The sequence below is a fragment of the Colias philodice genome, chromosome 8 (genome assembly GCF_061535455.1).
Source record: "Colias philodice isolate Cphi_HAF_F1 chromosome 8, ilColPhil1 Martin Lab GWU primary, whole genome shotgun sequence".
Classification (NCBI taxonomy): Eukaryota; Metazoa; Arthropoda; class Insecta; order Lepidoptera; family Pieridae; genus Colias; species Colias philodice.
The window spans coordinates 9,446,797-9,464,912 of NC_143093.1; the positions used below are offsets into that span (position 1 = coordinate 9,446,797).

At 31.6% G+C, this 18,116-nt stretch overlaps 1 protein-coding gene across 1 annotated transcript in view; it reads left to right on the forward strand.

The window, feature by feature from the left end:
• Positions 1–18,116, forward strand: part of LOC149486752 (uncharacterized) — a 72,562-nt gene that overhangs the window by 29,756 nt on the left and 24,690 nt on the right. Inside the window, exon 2 of the mRNA XM_089697858.1 lies at positions 6,680–6,849. Coding sequence (XP_089553984.1) covers positions 6,680–6,849 — 170 coding nt within the window. The remainder of the gene's footprint in view (positions 1–6,679; positions 6,850–18,116) is intronic.

Sequence of the window (18,116 nt, forward strand, 5' to 3'; positions counted from 1 at the left end):
GATAAAACTCGTAGGGTTCAGCCTGCGTTTGCACTGTATGTGGAAAAAATGTAATTATTTACGACATCACATTAGAAACCTCAAAAATAACAGTACTTTTCCACTATTTAATGGGTGTTATTATACATATAAACCTTCCTCTTGAATCACTCTATCTATTAAAAAAACCGCATCAAAATCCGTTGCGTAGTTTCAAAGATTTAAAGGGACATAGGGACAGAGAAAGCGACTTTGTTTTATACCATGTAGTGATGATGATAACAATATTAATTCATTAATCTTAATATATATATACATAAATCTCGTGTCATAATGTTTGTCCTCAATGGACTCCTAAACCACTTAACCGATTATAATAAAATTCGCACACCATGTGCAGTTCGATCCAACTTGAGAGATAGGATAGTTTAAACATGTAGGTATCACGGGCGAAGCCGGGGCGGACCGCTAGTATACTAGCTATATAAATTCATGCTAACTACTTTAGTTAAATTCAATACAAACTTAAACATGTGAGTGTGTACTGTGTGTGTGTGTTCACGTGTGTGTGTCTTGTGTGGTGTGGTGTGGTGTATGTGTGTTGTGTGTGTATGTGTGTACATCATTATTGAAACTAATTTTCTAGTTATTTACAGATGATGGAATATTGGAAAACAATAACAATTCCTTAGACGATAACATAAATAATTCTGACAGTGTGAGGGAAGATGATGATGATTATGAAGATGGCTTTTTAAATTTAACAATGTAATTGTTTAACCTTCATTGATATCTATAGATTTTATTCTATTTTCAATGTATGGTAACTTTAATATTTTATTTTTCACTTTTATGTTTTTTTTTTTTCATTTTAGCTTTTATTTATAAGAACAAGTGTAAATAATATTGTATTCTTGCAATTATTTCCTGTCGCATAATTAAAATACACTAGCTGATGAGCTGCATGCTTCATTACTTTTTTTTATTTATACACATTATTTAATACTTAACAATCGAATTAGCGTCTGGCTAATTAATTTTAGATTATATTATGTTTGAAGAACATAATATGAAATTTACAGACATTCTAAAATAATTTGAATTTTTTATAAAAACGAAATAAAAAATTGCGTCTGGCACCTATTTAACAACGAAAAAAACGTCTTGCAATAAAAAAACTATGTCTGATGGATCTATCTAAAGGCAAAGTATTAAAAATTACGCGTTAAAAAATGAATTAAAATTAAGGAAATTATCCTGTACAGATAAGATGCGCACTACTAAACGCAACTACTGCGACCAGCCAGACAGCCCGGACTCTAACCGAAATAGCAAGAGGAACAGTATATCAAGGAACCAACTATACTAAAATTCTCACTTGTCAACGTCGGTAGCTCCTATACGATAAAGAGCTTGAAAAATGTAAGCCCATTCATTTGTTATGCACAAATTTTGCTGGAGAAAATCTTGAAAAATACACGCATATTCTCCGAAGAATCACCGTCCCTTTGATCGTACATTTAGCTAATGTTTTCACGCGGGTTCTCTCATAAACGGGTCTATATTAAAATTTATCACGGTCCCAACGAATGCATTATTAAAGTATTAAAGATACCGTAATGTTCGCGCGAGGCAGAAGCATCTAATTTTTCCCTTCTTTATTAAGGTGCCAGGTTTTTGTTGTTTTGATGGATACCATTCATTACTGTGCGCTGGTAATGAAGAGTTTGTGCAAGATTTGTAGAGCACGTAATGACTTTCCTGTTTAGATTAGGTTCAAGGCTGTTCCTATATAGTATCATTACATTATGTTATGTATCTCAAGAAATAAGCTTCCTGAAAAGAACCTGTGTTATGAACAATTTTTGTGTTATTTGCATACATACCATGTTATTAAATTACGTTAATTTTGTGGTATATTTCTTTTTAATTGACACTCATTATAATTAGACGTATTTCATTTTAAATTTAAGTCAGCTATAGCTCAATAAAATGAAGAGTTAAATAAACAGAATAGAATGTTCATACGTTATTCCACATTATATTTCTTATTCAGTTTTTCCCATTTTTATACAATCATTTGTCAAGTACAGATCTCGAGTAAAGTCCCTGAATTATGAAAGATAAAAATGTATTTGTATGCTAATCGTGCTGACTGTAAAAATAAGCTCCATTGATATTTCAGGCCTTGTTTGTATCTAAAATCTAATGTTCCAGCAAATTTATTGTTATCTTTTACCTGGTTATTCATTTTGTGGATACAGTACTTTGTTTTAGGAATTTTTTGAAAGATTTTAGAATATTTAGAGAACAGCAGCCCCCCTAGACAAGTGGCTTTCTATTAGCGTAAAGTTCAAAAGAATAGATTATGAATGTATGAGATTGACGTTTGATTACGACGACGACGACGATTGATTATGTCAATCTCATACATTCATAATCTATTCTATTGAACTTTACGCTAATAGAAAGCCACTTGTCTAGGGGGGCAGGTCTACGCTATAATAAACTTGATTAATTATTGTAACAGAATATTGTGAACAGTACCTTAATTTTTTAATGAACCTTTAATTATTTTCCATTACATTTAAATTTATTTAGCTATTTATAATTTACAAATGTTTCTAAAATAATCAGCTGAAAAATGTTGTTCAATACGAACTAGCATTTTATCGTCCCTGAAAACAAACAAAAAATCTATCCACTAATAATATTCCTAGCTTTTACAGAAACATTATAAAAATTTAACAAACTTTACCTTAAATACATAATATATAAACGTCTATAACATAATCTGCACGTATTCAAAAACAATATATAATAAACCAAGAAAACATCTCATTGTTTATTTGATCTTATTTCATACAAAACGAACAACTGGCGCGAGTAACTCGTTCAATTTAAATAGATTAGAGTGTCGGACAGATACGTGTTTTGTATGAAAATGTGGGTCAGCCATTGTCATCTGAGCCTGCCGAGAATGGTCGTAAAAACCACTCAGATTCATAAGAAAAGTATTCACTTTGCGATAATAAACTTTGCACTGGATAGTGTAATGAAGCTGGGGAAGACGGTGACGTTGTATGAAAAGTAATGGTATGAGAAAAGCTTAGTTATTGTTAGTATAAGCGATTTAAAAAATATTGGTTATATAGCTCAGTAATATTATACTATATAAGGTTGGGTCGCCTAAGATCGGTCGCATATGCCGAAAATTTTATACGTACTGTATTTTTTATTTTATTTCTCATGATTCGATGTCGTTTTTCTGTTGCGGTCAACTGTAAATTGATGACAAGAAAATATTGTTTAACCCCTAATTTTTTGGTTTGCGTAGATGCTATCTATCTAAGCAAATTTAGAGCCTAAAAAGCAGACTTTTTTCGACTTACCATAGTGAAGAAAATAACAGTTCGGCCGAAGATCGGACTATGTAGTATCTTCACTTCTATGCGTTTAATAATAATGTTAACATTAGGAAAACATCCGGACTTACGTCCATACATTGAGCATCAATGATTGAGTCAGGAAATTCCTCAAAAAATTTGACAAAGAAGTTTTTTTTTTTATTGCGTTTTTTTTAGTCCGGTCTTCCCTCCTCATCCTAATTAAGTTTCTCAAACTTTTATCCTCCGTGTTCTAGGACTAAATAATGAAAATGTACCTAAGGTCTGATAGTCATAGCGTCATTGGATAGTTAAATATATTAAAAGTTAATAATTATTGCGCATTATTGCATAAGGCGCAGTCAAGAGCTAAACTTCGGTCCGATCTTCGGCATTGGGAGGGAAGATCGGATCTTGAGTTGTGAACGTCCTAGGCGTAATCAAAGTATACAGATGGAAAGAGGATTCGCTAATTCTGCCCCAAAATAATTAATTACATTATTTCAATGAAAGTACTCTCCACAATGAGCCATCAAAATTTTGTAGGTAAGATCGGATCGACGATTTTCGCCACAAAATACACCTTTTCTGCTGAATCACCTGTGTACACGTCCCGTCTGGTCGCTGGCCGGCCGCAGAGTGAAGAGAGGGGCAGAACAAAATGGCGGATCTAGTAGTGTTGGTAGCAGTAGAGAATATTGCCTAGTTTGCGAGTTATTCCATGCATCCGATCTTATGTCACATCCGATCTTAGGCGACCCAACCTTACAGGGTTTATGCTAAAATTATTGATTACTAGCAGTCGGCCCCGGCTTCGCCCGTGGTACATTATTTACGTTTTCTCTACGTAAGAACCATCCTCGTACTGCAAGGAATATAATAAAAAAAGAATTAATGAAATCGGTTCAGCCGTTCTCAAGTTATGCGCTTACCAACACATTTTGGGATTCATTTTTATATTATATACTGCAAGGAATATAATAAAAAAAGAATTAATGAAATCGGTTCAGCCGTTCTCAAGTTATGCGCTTACCAACACATTTTGGGATTCATTTTTATATTATAGATTGGGTAATTGTTTCATTATAATTACTTTATTTATTTGATGGCTTGTTGTATAAAGCTCTATGAACAGAATAACCAATTTATTATCCATATCATTAGGTATATTTTTTGTGTATTAATAAAAAACACTTCACGTTTAATTTGATATCTTATTAAATTATCCGCCTAATTAAAATTTAAGGTAGCTTAACATCAGTAATATTTGTTTGAGCGCTATTATTCATAATACAATTTTCACCTTGAAACACCGACAAACAAGGCATTATTATCAAATTGGAAAGAAGATTTACGGTTGAACGCCTATCTAATTCTAATGAGCTAGGGTTCTGCCAAAAGATTAGGTATATAATACGCTGTTGATATGTCTTTGTTCAAAAAAAGAGTAAAAAGCATAATCCAACCTTGGGTTCAGTAACTTACATCGGCAATCGGTAAATCAAGTTTTGTATTCCGTAAAGCAATATGCTCGAAACCTACTTGAAATGGAATAAAGCGGGATCCAAATTCCGTCTTGTTTGTCTTAAGCCCCTAATACTGTTTGCTCACAGCTCAATCTTACGTATCAGAAACACCAGATTGAATGAGAATGTACTTTTATTGATACTGTGAAAATTGTATGCTATGTTGAGGATTGTGGCTTGGGAAGTTTCTGGAAGCTTACTCGTATTTGATTTGATTTCTTTGATTATATTTATGTTTTTGCTAATAAAAGAAACTATAACATTATGCCGTAATTATAATATTTATATGTAAAGTACAATGGATTTATTCTGGATAGATTTGCGTTTTAAACAGTATTTTAACTATCATACAAGTTGGGCACGAAGGCTATTTTTGTTTAAAAGAACCAAGCCACCTAATCGTATTCTTAAATACTACACGGTGCAGTAAAGTTGAAGAATGTGGAGCATTAGAAAAAGTCGAGTAATAATGACGCTGTTTTATAAGGGCCTAATTGAGGTTCAGACTCATTATAATGTGGCTAAAAAGCAACACCGTATTTTACAGTTTAGAGTCTTACAATATGGAGTATTACGGCTTAATATTTTGTTTTTGGTATATAATATGTTGTGGCCATATCGTAGATTTGCTCATTTCATGAAATGACGAACATAGTTTGATCAGATCGTTAAATCGTCAATGTTTCTCGATTTGGTCATCCACATTTGGCCAGATCGTATAAAATATAGGAGAGTCCATAAAATATTTAAATACATGCAAATGATATTGGTATCAATGAAAAGTATAATTTAAAATAAATAATTTATTTACAAATAATACAAACTAGTTTCACTGGGCATGTCGTGACTCTTCTTCTGCACGCGCTCTTAACTCTTCAAGGGAGTAATGTTCGGTTTCCATGTGAGTCCCATTAATCCCAGCGTAGTATTTAGTAATGTATAGCTCACCATCATCACCGATATAGGAATACTGTCCTTCAGACACAAGCACATAACCGCCACGTCCGTTTGGCACGAGCCAACCGCGTTGGGAGACGACAGTACCTTCAGCTGTGACGTAGCGATATGCGTATTGTCCATATTCGTCATGGACTTCTTCTTGTTCCAAAGCAGGCATAGCACGCCTGATCATCAGCTCTCGGTTGATACTAGGAGCACATAGCACCACAACACACAAAGCAGAAATGAGAATCAAAATATTCATGATTGTTTTTCTGTAGGTATTACTTTTCACGACTGTGTACTAGAGAGCAGTTTTGTCGTATGTGATTTACTTTTGAAAATGACAGCTTTTATACAAGTTTATTAATTTAAAGTAATAAGCATTAATATAATTATTTAACTAACATTAGGTCCTGTAATCTGTGAATTAACAAATTATTTGAATCTTATGTAACGAAAGGACATTACTTAATACTATTATAATGACTCTATCACACTAATACAATTATTATGTAACTTTTTTTCTAGTATCTTATTATATTTTTTTATCCCAATTTCCTATATTTTAAGTTTCAAATATGGCCAAGACGTAATACCATCTAATTTACTTACCTACCTCAACTTTCTAACTATGTATCTATTGTTTTCTTGAAATGAAACTTCTTTAGATGCGTTGAGTGTAAAATTTCAAGTTCACGTCATGGAAGAAAGTGACGATTGTGGTATCTTTGAATCTTGCAAAAGAATATTCACTCCTGACACGTGTGCTCAGCACACACGCTCTTTCTTACTAGGTATGTTTCAAAGACAACGTAGTCTCAATACAAATTTACTTTTTTCTTTCAGCTCGTACCATGTGCCACACGATAACTCTACTCGACGTGCCTCGCTGGGCGGACCCAAGGATAGACGCGGATCTTCGCTGCCAGTACGCGCGACAGCCAGGCGATCCGTCGCTGCACTCGGTTAAGTGGTACAGGGGGAAACACGAGATCTTTAGATATACACCGCAAGAGGTAGGTAGAATTGTACTGATAATTCAAGATATGCGAATATAATTTTGATAAATATTTTAATTTCTATAATTATTGAAAAAACTTATAAAGTACTTGATATACGAATTGCTAAGATGAATCATTTTTAAGATGTAACTACACTTTGTGAAGAGGTACAAGGCGCAAGCACGATCAATCGTGAGGCACGTATAGTTTGCACTGATCGCTATATCAAAAAAAAATACTTATACTATCTTTGTCTATAATATATTATTTCAGAAAAGCACTTCTTTTTCAAAGTATTCCATAATTGCCCCAACAAAAACAAAAGTCTCCGATGTATGAAATTAATTTTTTATGAAAACAGGTGTATAGAATATATATTTTATCAAACGAGACTTATATTTTATCAAAGACATAAAACCTGCGTCGAATATTATAAGTCGTAGATAATCCTTTAAGCACTAAAAGGCTCTGAATATACAACGAACGTATTAGAACGGGGCTGGTATTATATCAAACTTTTCTATACTTTATGTGTAGAAGTTTTCTTGTATACACGCCTTTATAATAAGACTGAGAAAATAATATCATGAACTTTAGTAATCTGAGCTATAAAGTAGTTTCTCATCTTATAATAAGATATGATTTCAATCCGTTGTTCACGACTTGACTCACTATAAATAAGGGTAGGTACAGAATTACAGAAAGATTTTACATTTGATAATTAATTTTTTTTTATTATTATAAACAATTGATCGATCAATATAAAGTATAATATTATCAACAATCAGAAATAACTTTTTAATAAATTCATCCTTTTCTAATAGATATTACCGATCTTAGTCTATTACTTGCCCATTAAAGTCCTGTATTTAATCAGAGCATAATCAGAGTTAAAATTGGCTATCAGTAACAATGTATAGTGTACCAACTTTCAGGTAATAATATTACCAACTTGAACCAAACTCAAAGTAGAGGGTCAGATGTATAAGTTTCTAATAAACTTGGTTGTTGAGGTTTTAAACAAAAATACCGCTTGGGTTTTCGAAAGGAAAATTTGTACGTTAAATGCGCTTAAAATTTTAATTTCTTAAGTGATGCCGTTCTGTTTCATAGTAGCTCGTTTGTGGGTTTTTGGAATTCAAGCTTTTTATGACGTGGAGATCTCTTCAGGAAATAAGGTCATCAACTTCAGATCAAAAGTAAAAAATTACGAAAGACTTCATAGAAAATCATCGTATGTTTGAATTAAGAACAGCCATAGAATAAATTAATAATTTATTAGTTTTCCTTGACCTTTGTCCTTACCATAATAATTCTCTCACGTAGAAATCAAGCATCACACAAAATATAATATAAAAGATAAGCTCAGGTAATAAATTAACATCTTTAAGCCATGTCAAGAAGTGTTCGAGATGTTTATGTAAATGTAAAAACACCTCTTTTGTACCTCTCAGTGGGATTAGCATTACAATTATGTAAACAAGGATCATTTTGTATAATGCGTATAATTTCCTTCAGCGAGATAACGTTACGGACTAATATTTTGATACCGAGGTAGGTATTCAGAAGAATAAATAATGACTCGACTCTATACTAATGTTTGAAGTCTGCCTGTCTATATTATGTTATACGCTTTTACGGTATCCATATTATGTTCCTAAAAATAATTAATTTGGTTTCAAAAAACTGAATAAACTCATGTAATAATTGCATTGTCGCCAATAGTTGATAAAAGTACAAAGATTGAATTACATCTTTCCGTATAAAGTGGAACAAAATCGAATCTTAAGCCGTTGGTTATAGTCCGGGATACATCGCCCATTTTTGCAAGTGATTACTATCAAGCTAATTTTTCGTGAGTAGCTTTATTTTGATGAGATGCCCAATAATTTCATGTATGAAACTCTCGATTGTGGTAGCTACCAGAGGAAACAAGGATAAAATATTTTGATTTGATGGTTCTCAAATATAATTACTAACTGAATGTTTTTTTTTGTTCAATCTCAAGATAATTATCTAAATTATTCGAAAAAATATTTGTCCTACAAAATCTATGGTTTGATCAAAGAGTCCCCCTTTCCAATGTGTATCCATAACGAAGTCATCATAAATGATTAGTAACCAGCTGATTTTTTTATTTTCACTTATTTAATACTTATATAATTCAATAGACATATTGTCCTACAAATTGCGTAATAAATATTTGAGAACCGTCAAATCAAAAATTTGTATCCTTGTTACCTCTGTAAGCTACCACAATCGAGAGTTTCGTTCATGAAATTATTGGGCATCTCATCAAAATAAAGCTACTCACGAAAAATTAGCTTGATAGTAATCACTTGCAAAAATGGGCGATGTATCCCGGACTATTAAGCGTACTATGTTTGAAAAGTTGATAACGTGTTAAAATAGCGTGTTAAAAATGTATTTTGTATTTCGTAAACTGCATTGTAATAAAAGCCTTTCTAAAAGCCATTTCTATACGAGTTGGTAATGTTATATCAATTTTCCCTTCTGTTTAGTAATTCTGCTCAAATTTGTGCCGAAAATTATCCGACCCATCCCGATATTTTTGAGGAAAATCATTTCATTATTACGTTCAAATTAAATCGACCCCTAAAAGTGTTTTCTTAAAAATTTACGCATAATATTTAAAATTGATTCTAAAAACCAGGATTATTTCCATCAGACCATAATATTATAACAAAGTTCGGTGTTAACACTTATTTATCTTTGATTTAATTTAAAATATTTAATCGATGCAAATAGATAATAATTACTAAATAAATGAATTAATATTATAGGAACAATTATTAATATCGGAAGGTATTAGAAGATTGACCGTAATTTAATTTTTTACATAAAATTTATATGTAACTCACTTATTTCAATTGAATTTTAGCTATAATAAAATTATAAATAAAATACAAAACTTTGTATGTGCACCGTACTAGCTATAAATACAATTAAAGCCTACATGTTTGTTGCTGACGTTACGCGACTCGGCTTTATTTGCAATTCGCTTGCACGCGGCACTCGTCTAATTAAATTTTTATTTAAATAAGACTTGTCGTGTAAAGGACGGGATTTCTCCGTTCCGTGCCTTTCTATTCTGAGTATGATTTTTATTTGTTGGAATGTTGGAACTGGGGTATTATCGAATTGGATAGAAAATGTAAAATGCGGGGTAGAATAACAGATTGGTACTTATCTGTGTGGTAAAGAAGAATGGATCTAGGTTTTTCTTTTTTTCATTACATGTCATAGTTATTATTATTATTGTCTATTATTATTTTCATTAACTATTATTATTTTTATATGATAATAAATTTGGTGACTTGAGTATAACTATTTCTGTTCACATAGATCTCAAGTTTATTTTTGTATCTATCGACAGTACCTACAAATACTATTCGTTGTAAATTAATTTTACAAGAATACATTTACTTATTGAGTAATTTTCTGCCATTTTATAAATTGATTTCCACAAATATACATTTATAGCTATGAGTATTTCCCTAATATAGGTATATATCAGCAGAAAGCTCGAAGTACCCGTTATTAATAAATAAATGTAACATTTGCACCGGCAATCTGCACTAAAACATACTCTATCGTGTACAAACTATGAATATATCACACACATAATAACAACAAGTAGGTATATGCATATAATTCATATAAAATGGTGTCCCAAAATAACGTTCTGAGATGGCAACTAAGCTTTACCTGTACTAACGGAAGCACATCATTATTTGAAACGCTGCGGCTGTAAGCGGGTCTAGTCTGGCCAATTTAGTTAATGTACAGTAACAGGTTTGTTTCTGTGCACTTGATATAGAACTATATAATATACATGTATGTGTTTCGCTTTGTGCTATGTGATAACAGTATCTGAAATTGGAGAATGTATTTCGATTAGACCACACGCTGTATCATGTTTTCATTAAGCACCTATTCACTATTCATACTAAGATTAGAAGTGTAAATTTGTATGTATATTTCAAAATAATCTATTATAAATTTTAATTTGAAATTAAATGAAGAGTGTTAAACACAGGCTACTTTTAAACATCAATCCCGAAATGTTTAAATTTTTGTTCGCGGTTTTATAGAAAGCTTCGTCATTTTTCATCAACAGGGGCTTTTTATTTTTCCTCTAATATAAGCAGGGGAAACCGGAACGAGCGGCTAGTGTATTATAAATCTGCAAATAGTACGGATATGAAGATATTTGCTGTACTTTCACAAAAAGGTTCTCAATGGATTTGCCTGGAATTTGGTATACGGATAGATTATGGCTGGAATAACAAATAAGCTACTTTTTATCTGGCAACGGAAACTAGTATTAAATATTGGAGTCCTTGACATTTCATATATCTTTCTATATTATAAATTACCTATATAAACGCACGAGTAGGTAGTTGTTGCATTAAAAGCGTGTTGTATTGCGTAGTACTAATAATCTTCTAAACATAGTTAATATATTATATAACTAAATAACTATTTATATTTATTTATCTTCTTCTCTTATATATAAAAATGAATCGCAAAATGTGTTGGTAAGCGCATAACTCGAGAACGGCTGAACCGATTTCGATAATTCTTTTTTTATTATATTTCATGAAGTACGAGGATGGTTCTTATGTAGAGAAAACGTAAATATGTACCACGGGCGAAGCCGGTGCAGACCGCTAGTTTAACATAAAATGGAAGAAAACCTCTGCTCAATAACAATTCACATTTATTTCCTTTAATCTTTTTAAACACAATACTCGCAAAAGAATCTATAAAAGAGGAACTTTCGCGGTAAGCTTAAACTTAAATCCAAATATTCATCTGAAATAACTTCAAAAAGTAAACGTTGAAATTGCTATTTGTTTAGTGAAGTGAAACATTTGTTTGGATAAATCTTTCATTTCCATGTATTTCGGGTCATGTTTGCTCATTGTTTTGTAGAAAACTATTCGGGTTTTCGCAAGACGTTATGTAACGTTATCTAGGAATTCACAGCTATTTTATCAGAAAGCTGGGTGGGTTTCGCAACTTAAAGTCGTATGCCAAAATTGTATTTGTTAGACTGCTGTAGGTTTTATACCATTGGATGCTTTTGTTTCGAGATATTTTCGGAATTTACATAATGCGGATAAAGAAAGTGTTTCTATGTATTTTGTTTGCATATTGATTTTATTAGATGCTTAGTTACTGGCTTTGGCTTGAAAACTTTAATTTAATAAACATTGTTGAACAGTTATTTCTGTATGAGAATCTGTCAATCCTACTAATATTATAAATGCGAGAGTTTGTGAAGATGGATGTGTATGTGTATATTTGTTACTCTTTCATGCAAATACTACTAAACCGATTACAATGGAATTTAGCACACATAATAAAGAGGGTTGGATTAAACATAGGGTAGGTTTTATCCCGGAATTCTCACCAGAAACGGGAACTATACGAGTTTGTTCTTTGAAAACGCAGGCGAAACCGCGGGCGAAAAGCTAGTAAGAATATAATGAGAATGAAGATATAAGTCATTATTGAAAAGAAATACATAGGAATTCCACAATATTCTACAACATTACAATATCTACAAAAAAGAAATCGAATTAATTACAATAGTCATTTAAAACATTTGCTTTGAACATTTTCAAACCAAATTGTAATAATATCAATGATATAAAAATATGTAAATGAATTCTAACCAAAATTGTGAAACCATTATCCTACATTTTGCAGCACATCACTATTTGCACAATTTTAACCCGAATCATTTTACACTCAACGCAAAGTTTCCACGAAATTTTGGCATATTTCAGCATGTGCGACGCTAACAAACAAAACAGTGCTGATTTATTTACCTACCTAACCTACTGTAAACAGAGAAATCTTGTAGTAATTAAATAACAAGAGCGCGCTTGAACCAATTTTTATATGAATAAATACATACATTTAAACAAAATACCGCCACAGTTGACGTACTTGTCAGTTTAACAACCGCAAAGCGAAGCTTTACATTTAAAACATTGAAATAACAAAAAACTTTTATGCGAGTTAAACCGCAGAATAACAGTTGAATAAAAGATTGAGTTTTTGAAAAATTCACCGTTTAAATTTGTATTCGATGTGGTGTTATTTAACGTTGAATTATGTTAGACGTTTCCTGCTAATTGAGGCGGACATTTTGCTTTTCATTATAATGTGTCTAATTAGACATAAAAACATACAATAATTTAAATACAGTTAAATTTAACTGTATTTAAATTAATAATTTAAATACAGTTAAATTTAACTGTATTTAAATTATTGTATGTTTTTATCCATTTCTTTTTATCTGTTTTGTTTTTATTCATACTATAATCTTTTAACGTTTTTAATATGTTAAGGTTAATGATTTTTGTACAAGCTGGATAAACGTACCTATATTCTATTTTCTTCTAACTTGACATTTTTCAACAACATCTAATTTTATAAATAATCCACCTATTACATTTACACGAATATTAGCTTTTAAATTAGAGGGACAAATTTGTTTTAATTTAAACGTTTTTTTGTTTAATCGAGTTTCAATAAATGTCTGCAAAAAGTAAGTTCATTTCTATTTTCAAGACAAAACAAAGGGCAAAGAGACATTTCTGCTTTATTATATAAATAGATATTTATCATACTGGTTCAAAACAAAGGGTAGAAGAGACTCATTTTAAAATTACAAGATAATAATAGGCTTTTACGCCATGCCTATTGTCTATTATATTCGATCAATAACGATCTATTTACAAATAACAATTCTTAATATATAACTTTTGTAATATTAGAAATGTCCATGTTTGTTACTCTTTCACGTCAAATCTAGCATAAAATGTTGATGTAACTTGGTAGTTTTGTAGCTGATGTACCAGAATAATACAAAAGATTTTTATTCCTTCTATCCGAAATTTAAACAAGTATTAGGACACTATTTAGTATAACGTTGAAGTTGATCGTATGAAAATTAATATACCTACATAAAATAAAATATAGTAACCCATTGCAATCTAATATTTTAAACCTCTTCAAAAAATGACATGGTTGATGATGCGATTCATTTCGTCTACAAGTCAATTTCAAAGGAATTCCCACCTAAATTTTTAACTACCACACCTCTGATACAATTGGTTAGGGAGCCAGGTGCAAATTTGGTTCATTATTTCCTCTCAAGAGATAATTCGTCAGACGCATGAGAGTATAGTATTATAAAGCCTCGTGAACGTCAGCTGGCGCTCGGTTGGGGGGGTGAGCGGTTGTAGCCTCCCACGCACATAGGAAAAAAAATACATTCATTCATTCATTTCCTCTCAGCTAAAAATTTGTCAAATTGTAGCTAACCCAATATCTCAACGAAAAAAAATAGTCAGCTGGTTACAACATGGTGTATTATACGTCAGCTGGTGTCTCGAACATGAAAGTTAAATTTAAAGAAAAATTTATTTTCCGTTATTTCCTCTCAAACAAAAATTTACCTGATGATAGCTTATATGTAACTGTGGATAAATATATATGTCAGCTGGCTGTATCTTGGTGGAAAAACCGTCAGCTGATACGGGAGGCTACAACCGCTCTTCCCCCCAACCGAGCTCCAGCTGACGTTCACGAGGCTTCATAATACTATACTTTGATGCATTTTACTAATTACCGCTTGAGAGGAACTTGGTCATAAAATCTGCTGCTGGCTCCCGGACCAAATCTATCTAAATATCCGATCCCCGAGCCCCACTCCATTACCTTTTCAATCGTTGTAAAATCGCTGCCGTCACGTCTTAGCTGTCTGATACTTGAAGGATTGACGATACGGGAGCAAGGGAGTGTACACTGTACAAGTCAAAAGATAATATTATTGCTAGTTGAAGTAAAACATCTTTAGGTGCTTTATTTAAGTAATAAATATTTCAGCTGTACTTGCTTATGAAATTGCTTCAGTATTATTTTATTCTACATTTTTTAGGTACCTACTCGACATTTTTATTTTTTAAAATAATTATTTTTATATTTAATATGTTCTTTTGTAACTTATCTGATTGTTATAACAAATAACACAATATATTAACAAATAACATGAAAACTTTTAAAAATTTTGGATAAAAATATATCTGCCATATTTTACACAGTAATAGTTTTTGAGTTTTTATCAATAACACACATAAATCAAAAAAATCTTCTCTTCTTAATTTATAAAGATTTCAAATTTCAGTTTCACTTTCATTGGATAATAATAATATGCTAATCATATTATTATTATCAATTTATCGGTTATTATAAATGATGCCACTTTGCTAAATGGATATTCAATAAGCTAATTAATTACTTCAATTTATATTAATTTTCATTATTTCATCACTTGGCAGTAAGTGGATTAGTTGCGTATACGGTATATTATAACTTATTGCTAATTAAACTGCGAAAGTTTTGATTGTTACTCCTTCCCGCCAAAACCGTTTATCGGATATGTATTAAATTTGGTAAAGAGATCGTTTATACACTTATTCCCTCACTTAATTTATCATGTACTAGCTTACCGCCCGCGGCTTCGCCCGCTTTGTCTAAAACCTAATAAATTATATACTAAAATCTTCCTCTTGAATCACTCTATCTATCTATTAAAAAAAACCGCATCAAAATCCGTTGCGTAGTTTAGATTTAAGCATACAAATGGACATAGGGACATAGGGACAGAGAAAGCGACTTTGTTTTATACTATGTAGGGAAGTACCAAGTCCACTTGAGTGAAGCCTCATCCTCAAGCTTGAAAAGCATATCTACTGAATCTTCTAAGTCTAAAACATTTAAGTCGTTCATATGTTATCAATCTGTAAGCCCATTTACGATTACTGTACGCTTGCTTGCATCTTTTATACAAAACTGGGAATACAGCTCTGCCAACGAAACGGAAACACTGTACTTGCATCTTTCATGTTTGCTACGTTTTAGACGGTTTGCAGTGCACTGTGGCAGGTTTTGTAGAAAAATCGAGGTTTCAATTGTAAAATTTGTGAAGATACCGAGATTTAGTAATCTCAAATCGAAGGTAAAGACGGAAGAAGAAATATTTATTACACTCTAAAGTTAAGAAGTAATATTATCATTACAAATATTAAAAAAATTTGTGCGTGTACTAGTTTACACACGCAAGAAGTAAATTATTACCTTATTTTTCAAAAAATAATTTACTATATTATGCATTATTTAGAAATACGTCGAATCAAGATGGCGCGTAACGGAAAAAATGTCACGCGTAACGATAAAATGTTACACTAAATTTTTTTCCAACCCCGATAAAGAAGTTTCACCTCAATAAATTAAATACTTAGGTAGGGACACAACTTTCTCTGTATCAGAGAATATTTTATGTTTTACAGATAGTTCTACAATTATTTCTGTAAATCCAATCATATACGAATGTAATTCGATTGAAAATCGAATACAATATTACAATATTATAATCCTCATAATTTTCAGTAAAATGTGCTTAAATTTTCGGATAAAACATATAAACGCAAGACATATTTCACATATTCCAAAGCGTGATCAACCCTACCATTTCTCTTCCTAGAAACAGGTCCCAAAGATGAGCAAAATTTTCCAGAACTACATAAAGACAAAATTAAAAGTGCACTGACGAATATTAAGGTTTCCAAGTAAATTGTACTGCGGCTCCATAACTCGGGTAAATAGTCTTCTATTTACTTTGAAATTACGACAAAGGACGTCAAATATTAACTTCAAAGTACTAACAGGAGTTTGAGAGACAAGATTTTCTCTGTTTCTTCTTGCCTCTATCGGTGTCTATTATTCAGCTAAATCCACAAAACTAATAAAGCTTATTAATATTGTGAGCAGTTACTGTTATCGTAAATTGATTTTCCAAATACAATAATTTATCCCCTTGATAAGATTGCCTAAAGCCCTAATTGCAGCCAAAATCAATAAAAGTGTGAAAAAAGACCGTTAATTTCTAAAGATTATACTAATTTTATACAGAGTATCTTATCAAACAACAGTCCATCCATTTGTTATTACGAACAAAATACACTGTTAGAAACTAGGATGAATATCATAATTCTCGCATTAAGTGCCACGTGTAACATTACAATTTAAAATATGCTCTTAATGGAGCCAAAGTACGCTATTAAACTATATAGTTTACGCTTGCATACTATCAAAACTAAAAGCATGTGTTATTTGCAACTGTAATTTATAATAATATGTGAGTAAAATGTTTTACAACTAGCTTATATAGATAACATAAAAGCTCTGGCCGCAGTTTTACTCGCATTGCTCCTCTTCTATTGGTTTTTGTGTGAAAAGGCCTATAAAGTCTTCCTCAATAATGGGGCTATCTAACAGTGAAATAATTTTTCAAATCGGACCCGTGGTTCTACTTTATCGCATAAGTATAGATTAGTGCTACTAGTGATAATATAAGCTAAGCTAAAAGCTAAAGCTAGTTAATAATATCATGATATTGTGATACGAGCAAAAAATTATATTTAGTAGAAATTTTATTTTAGCAAAAATGCGGAATTCTATTCCATAATGAACTAATTATCGTTCGATCGATCAACCATAAATTAGCTTAGCCTATTGTTTGTATTCCATGTATCATAATGTTAATTATTAACGTCTATAATATCGAAGTGTATAGTTATCACTTATCATGAAAAAAATATAATACACAAAGCATAATATAGCTCTCATTTCTCAGCTTTTTACTCACGATTCTAAGTGTGGCCAAAATCAACTCCTAATGTGAATCACTGACAAATGCGATCCCACCCTTAAACAAGCTTTCATTGTGGTAAATGACACAATATTTTTTACCGCAAGGATTTGTGAGAGCGATATATGTCTATTACAAGAAAAGAGCGTATAAAGGAGTGACTAAATTGCCTTCTTTGATGTAATGTGAAACAGGTTTCGATTTAGCATACGTTTTTATGTTATACCTACTAGATAGAATATTGTTTTTGTGTCGATCAGCGTATGTTTTCTTTGTTGTTGTATATTCATGATTTTGTCTGGAATTTTGTATAACTTTGAAATCTATTTCTCTGGAATGATTTCTCTCTATCTATACACTTGAGAGATTTAAAAGGTCACGTATCATTTGTTGCTTTATTATAAGACAGTAGTTTAATACAGTATACAGTAAACAGTAGTTTAATAACAGTTGACCGTATTTCTGTATTACATGGTTCTTAAACAATGTAACTTCTGGAATCGACGTTTATTTCAATAACAGTATCATC